This window comes from Leucoraja erinacea, chromosome 3 (assembly GCF_028641065.1).
Source record: "Leucoraja erinacea ecotype New England chromosome 3, Leri_hhj_1, whole genome shotgun sequence".
Taxonomy (NCBI): domain Eukaryota; kingdom Metazoa; phylum Chordata; class Chondrichthyes; order Rajiformes; family Rajidae; genus Leucoraja; species Leucoraja erinaceus.
Window position 1 is genome coordinate 23,182,537 of NC_073379.1, and position 6,101 is coordinate 23,188,637.

General features: G+C 42.4%; 1 protein-coding gene across 7 annotated transcripts in view; it reads left to right on the forward strand.

Moving 5' to 3' along the window:
- The window catches only part of add1 (adducin 1 (alpha)), a 75,303-nt gene extending 72,019 nt beyond the window's left edge, over positions 1 to 3,284 (forward strand). For 5 of the 7 annotated variants that reach the window (XM_055632283.1, XM_055632275.1, XM_055632277.1 and 2 more), the window contains one exon: positions 758 to 3,284. In XM_055632283.1, the coding sequence (XP_055488258.1) occupies positions 758 to 1,107 (350 nt within the window). In that variant the 3' untranslated portion in view covers positions 1,108 to 3,284. The remainder of the gene's footprint in view (positions 1 to 757) is intronic. The other 2 variants (XM_055632278.1, XM_055632280.1) reach the window with 1 other exon arrangement.
- The last annotated feature ends 2,817 nt before the right edge of the window (positions 3,285 to 6,101 follow it).

The window sequence follows — 6,101 nt, forward strand, 5'->3', positions numbered from 1 at the left end:
CAATAGTGACAAAGGAAGAAAGGCAGATGGGAAGGTTTGGTGAAAAATATTCCTGAGCTTGGTGTAGGCAGATGAAAAGATGGTTATCAATGGTGTCATGATATGGACATGGGTTGTGGGGAGAAGTGACCAACTCAAGTGAGTCTTAAACTCAAAAGTGAGAAGTTTGAATTTGAGCAGCTGCTGGACTGGGAGGCAGTGCAGATCTATGAGCACAGAGCAATGGGTGAATATAACTTGATGTGAGTGAATATTTTCAGAGTTTTGACTGATATGGGAAACTGGGCTGGAGAAGTATTGGAGTAAATGCAGAAAGTTTTGAACCTAAAAGTTGTGGTGAATAGCTATTATGAAACATGACTATTCAATATCTTATACATTGACAAATTGCAAAAGAACAGATTTAGATTTCTGATTGTTACATATTCGGAAGTACAGTGTAAATCTTTGTTTTGCATGCTATCCAATCAAATCAGATAATACTCTACAGAAATACAATCAAGCTAAACTCAAGTACAATAGGTAGAGTGAATGAAAAGATACAAAGTGGAAAATATAGTTCTCAACGTTATAGTGTAACAGTTCCAATGTCCTAATGAGATAGCAAAGAATTGGACTGTTCAGAAGCCTGGGAACAGAGGGGAAGAAACCGTTCTTGAGTGTGGGTAGTGGAGCTTTGCAGAGGAGTGAAGGGATTCTGTTACCAGAACACAATTTGTACATTCTCTTATTTTGTCCTCTTCTATAAATTCTTCAGAATCGCAAGTGGAGCAGACATGCAAGGACGACAGTGCTGCAACTTTCCAACAGTCCCTGCCTGAACTTGCCCCCGATGAGCCCTCGGAGCCACTGACCATCCAGACCCCTGGCAGAGAGGAGTCTGACAGCCCAAGCAAAGACCTGAGCAAGAAGCTTGAAGAGCTGACGACAGCTGAGCGGCAAGAGGTGCCCTCTTCCCCACCTCCTGAGCAGGTGCCATCTTCGCCGGTTGAGGAGGCGACTGATGCAGCCAGCGACGAGTCTCCCAGCAAGTCACCTTCCAAGAAGAAGAAAAAGTTCCGCACCCCTTCCTTCCTGAAGAAGAACAAGAAGAAAAGCGAATCCTAAAACAAAAAGCTCTTGTTTTTTTTTAGCAGGAAAGGCAGAGTGCATTCAATCCTAATTCATTTCTAGAATGTTCCAGGTTGTATCGTATAGTGTTATATCTTAATAAAAACATCCATGTAACGGAATGCAAAGAAATGTCTAGTATAGCTCAAGCGATATTGAAAGTAACAGAACAATTTTGACACAAAACAGAGGTGCTAATCCTTTCAGTGCAGTAGATGCTACCCACCAAATGTTTAATCAAGCATGGTTTGCCACTTTGGAATAGTTAGAATACTGAAACCAGAGCCAGAGGAAGCCTTTGTAATGAGATTATGTTTTCACAATGATTTAATTGCTTTGTTGTAATATGCAGATGTTAGAGTAGAGGCCTACATTTTAACACGTGTACAAGAGACATTCAGCGCATGACTGTTGACAACCAGCCGATCGTGATGCTGCACACCTTTTTAAGCCAGCGATGTTTCTAGGAAGATTATTACATGTGGTATGTTGATTGGCAAGGATCATGAGTTGCTTACATTTTAAAATGAGAAATGGTCTAAGTATTGCTGAATCATGAATGTTGTTCTTTTCATTGTAAGGCAGGCTTCCCTTCTATTTCTCCAAACGCAAACTCTCAAGGAAACTTATTGCTGTAGCCTCCTTGCAAGTAAGCAGGTTCTATCGTGGACAACACAGCAAGTTTCCCACCACTACTGCTGCCGCTGCTGCTGTGTGTCCCTCATCTACTAGGACAAGCGCATTGGATTCTGATGACGCGTTTCCCCACTTCTTGTCACCACTGTTCTGTTTGTGAAATACTGTTGAATTACAGAGATGGGAAAATAGTGCTATAATACTGGAATCTGATGCAAAACAAATTGCTTGGATTTATATAGTGCTTTATCCCATATAAGAGCCCTACGTGGCTGATTACTTTGAAGTTCAGTACTTGTTCGTATAGGCAGCTGTTGCATTTAACGGATATCCTGTACACGTAGAAATTCTGTGAAATGGCCAACGTTTTGTCCTTCTCGGATCATGCATAGTACAGTATTGAAGAACAACATAAATTCAGCAACCAAAGGGTTACTGCTGAGAGTCGTTTGAAATCAAATGAAGGAATTGGATAGAAATGTGCTAGGACTTTTTTTTTTACTCTGAGCCAGGGCCCTTCACCATTATAATGGAGGAACATGGACTGCAAATCCTGCAGTTCAGACAGCCCACTTAAGGTCCCCATTCTAGCTGGGCAATGGGGACCTTGGAATGTGTCACGCAAGTGCCACATAACCTATCCCGTCACCAGCATTCTTTGCTAAATGAACAATGTTGCATCCCCGTCCACAGTGATTCGATCAGGAAGTGGAGCCATTTCTGAGAACACCACTCTCTCCCATATGCTTGGTATGTTACGGTACCCCATGATGATCAAAGCCCAGAATAAACACTTCTCTTGCTACCCCCTTAACTTAGATTCTGATTAACCCAGTGACTTGTGTAAACAGAGACACTCTGTGTTGTTTTTAAAATGGCATTGATGGAATTTTGCAGCGTCTACTTGCGAGATATCGGTTTATATAAATAACACCGCCCCAGAATTGTGCTCTACTCGCTTAGTTTCAGGCAGCACTGCTTGCAGTCTCAGGTTGAAGTTCATTCAGTCCCACGGGAGATCTAGGTTTGGGTATCGTGTTACCTTTGTAGCATGCTGGAAACGTGACAAGACCATCAATATGTTGGTGTCGAGCTGCTGCATTCCCCTTTCAGAGTAAGTCTGCTGGTGGGTTGAGGTAGAGGCCATAGTGCGAATGGCAGCAAACTAAAGCGATATAATTTGCAGATATGGTGTGTAATGAGGACTGCATGGCATCACTGGCTTTCCGCTTGTATTTTACCCTTGTATAACTTCTGTACTCTAAGCAATTTTGTTTTCTGTCTATTGGTTACAACCGTCAGACTTCAATGATAACAATGCCACCTATTCATGTTTAGATTCTCATTCTAGTTAATCATTCACATATACAGAACATTTCTAAACTTTGATTTTTATTCTACATCTTCAATTCTGTCTAGGACTACATGAAGTAAAAACAATTTATTACTTATGAAAATAATTGTATCTAATTGTTTTTTTTAAGTTTCATTGTAACATTTTTGGAGTTACCTAAATAAAATCTTTTCTTTAAACCCCACACCAGAGTAATGTTTAGTTTATGCAAGGAAGTAGCTATTCTCATTACTGACTTTCTTCTCCTGGATCATACACTAACACCATTAAGTTCAAGTGTTCAAGTGAGTTTATTGTTATGTGTCCCTAATAGGACAATGAAATTCTTGCTTTGCTTCAGCACAACAGAACATAGTCGGCATTTACCACTATGTATCAGCAATCTATTGCCACACTTGCACTGAAATGCCATGAGCTAAGGAGGAAATAACTCTAGATTTAACATTATGCTTTATTAGTGACACTAAAATTAATAGCTTGGAAAATTCAGAAAGGGGAAATTGGGAGACCATGTATCAATTTTCAATGGTTCTTTGTTATCACATGCACTGATATATAGTGAAATTATTTTCTTGCATACAGTTCAGTAAATTATCACAACACAAAAAACACAATCTTAGATTAAGTACAAAGTGTGTAGAAATGGCCCACTGAGACCATATACAAGACTCGCCAGGTTTAGCATCATTAAGTCCAAGCTGTAGCTAGCCATGAAGCCCCGTTGCAGCCTTTGCCTCGATCCGGATCGTCCAGCGAACCATCGCCCCACTCCACGCCCGACCGCCATTTGTGCTCTCGCCTCCCACAGCCGACCTTGAAGGAGTTGAAGGTAAGATCCCGGCTCCTCATACCGGCCCGTTTGTTCTTGTATCTGCCGTCGCCAACTCCCTCCATCCTCCTCCCCGAGCTGGACTCAGCAGTTTCTCTCTTCCTCATGGATTTCCTTACCGGACTTGTGCATATAACTATAAAATGGACTTGGAATCCATTTTCTGGCTGTTATTCCAGCAAGTGTACAAGGTCCAGAAGATGGATAGAATAAATTGGCGCCTGTCCTGTTTGATTTTGGATGTTCCCACTCCTGTTCATCTAAAGGGTCCCAACATAAAGATAAAGATGGTTGCTCTGGTCTCCTGAAAGGTGTAACGCAGAGTCTCCGTTTTACTCTGGAATACTAATTTGGGTGCATGAGCCACCGCCCTCCTTCGCAGAGATAGATATCTACAGCTCCGTTCCCGGAGGAAGCAGAATTTCAGGAACATTTTTCCAGGATGGAAAATTTAAAAACATGTTGACAATTAGACAGGTACATGGATAGGACGGGTTTTGCCCAGTGTGGGCAGGTGGACTAGTGTAGATAGGGCATGTTGGTCGGCGTGGGCAAGTTGTGCTGAAGGGTCTGTTTACACACTCTTCACTTGACACAGCTTTAAGGGGAGAGTGTCGAAGTTTAAAGGAGATGTATGTGCAGGGCATTTTTTTTTTTACACGTCCAGAACTAGGGGCCACAGTTTAAGAATAAGGGGTAAGAACAGAGATGAGGAAAAACTTTTTCACACAGAGGGTTGTGAATCTGGAATTCTCTGCCTCAGAAGGCAGGAGGCCAATTCTCGGGATGCTTTCAAGAGAGAGTTAGATAGAGCTCTTAAAGATAGCGGAGTCAAGGGATAAGGTAAAACGGGATTCTGATGGTGGATGATCAGCCATAATCACAGTGAATGGCGGTGCTGGCTTGAAGGGCAGAATAACCTACACCTGCACCTATTGTCTATTGAGTGTCTTTTGGAAAGGCATGTGGATGATTGGAGGGGTATGGATTATGTGCAGGCAGATAAGAGTTATTGTTTGGCACCGACATTCTGGGCTGAAGGACCTGTTCTTGTGCTGTGCTGTTCTGTGTTCAATATAAATGTAGTAAGTCGTATGGATTCTATGCTACCAGTCTGGTTCTTTTGCAGGTTATGTATGTTCACCTGTTTAACCAATTGTCATCACAATTTGCATTGAAACCACCCTCTTCATATTACCACAATACTAGAATTCATATTCCAAGATTATGGTAATATAATTAAACTTGTGGTGATGTGAGTCTCCTCAAATGGCTGTGGAGACAGAGGCTTTGGGTATTTTTCAGTTATAGGTTATGGGCAGAAGGCAGGAGAATGGGGTTGAGAGGGAAAGAGGTCAGCCATAATTGAATGGCGGAGTAGACTTGATGGGCCGAATGTCCTATTTCTGCTCCTATGACTTATGAATTTATGTAGACATGTACACTGACATAAAAAGACATTTTGACAGGAAGGGTTTTGGCCAGGCACATACAAATTGGACTAGCTCGGATGGGATATTCTTGGTCGGCATGAACAAGTTGTGCTGGAGGGCCTGTTCCCGTGCCGTATAATTCCATGACTCCATGTTTAAACCTCTGCAACAAGGATTGAAACAAAGGTACAAAACGGGTGGACACAACCAGGAAGTGGGCTAAATAATTGGAAACAAGCTCGGGTAGACAGTTTGGTGGGCAGGGCGGCACAGTGGCGCAGTCTTGCGGTGCCGGAGAACCGGGTTCGACCCTGACCTCAGATGCTGTCTGCGTGGAGTTTGCATGTTCTCCCTATAACCGTGTGGGTTTCATCCAGGCGCCCTGGTATCCTCCTGCAGATGTGTGGGTTTGTATGTTAAGTGACCTCTGTAAATTGCCCCTAGTGTGTTGGGAGTACGATAACATTAGAACTAGTGTGAACAGGTGATTGATGGGCAGTGTGGACTTGGTGAGCCAAAGAGCATGCGCCATTGCTTTATCTCTAAATGAAACATGGACAAGTGGGGCTAAAGGGCCAGTTTCATGCTCTGTAACTCGGACTCTAAAAATGACACATTGAGGATACAGGTTAGTTACGGACAGATTAAAAGATCAGAAGGCATGAGATTATAAACTGGTTAATTTAGGACATGGAGCACAGATTAAAAACATTTGATTCATTATATTGCTCTCTCCGCA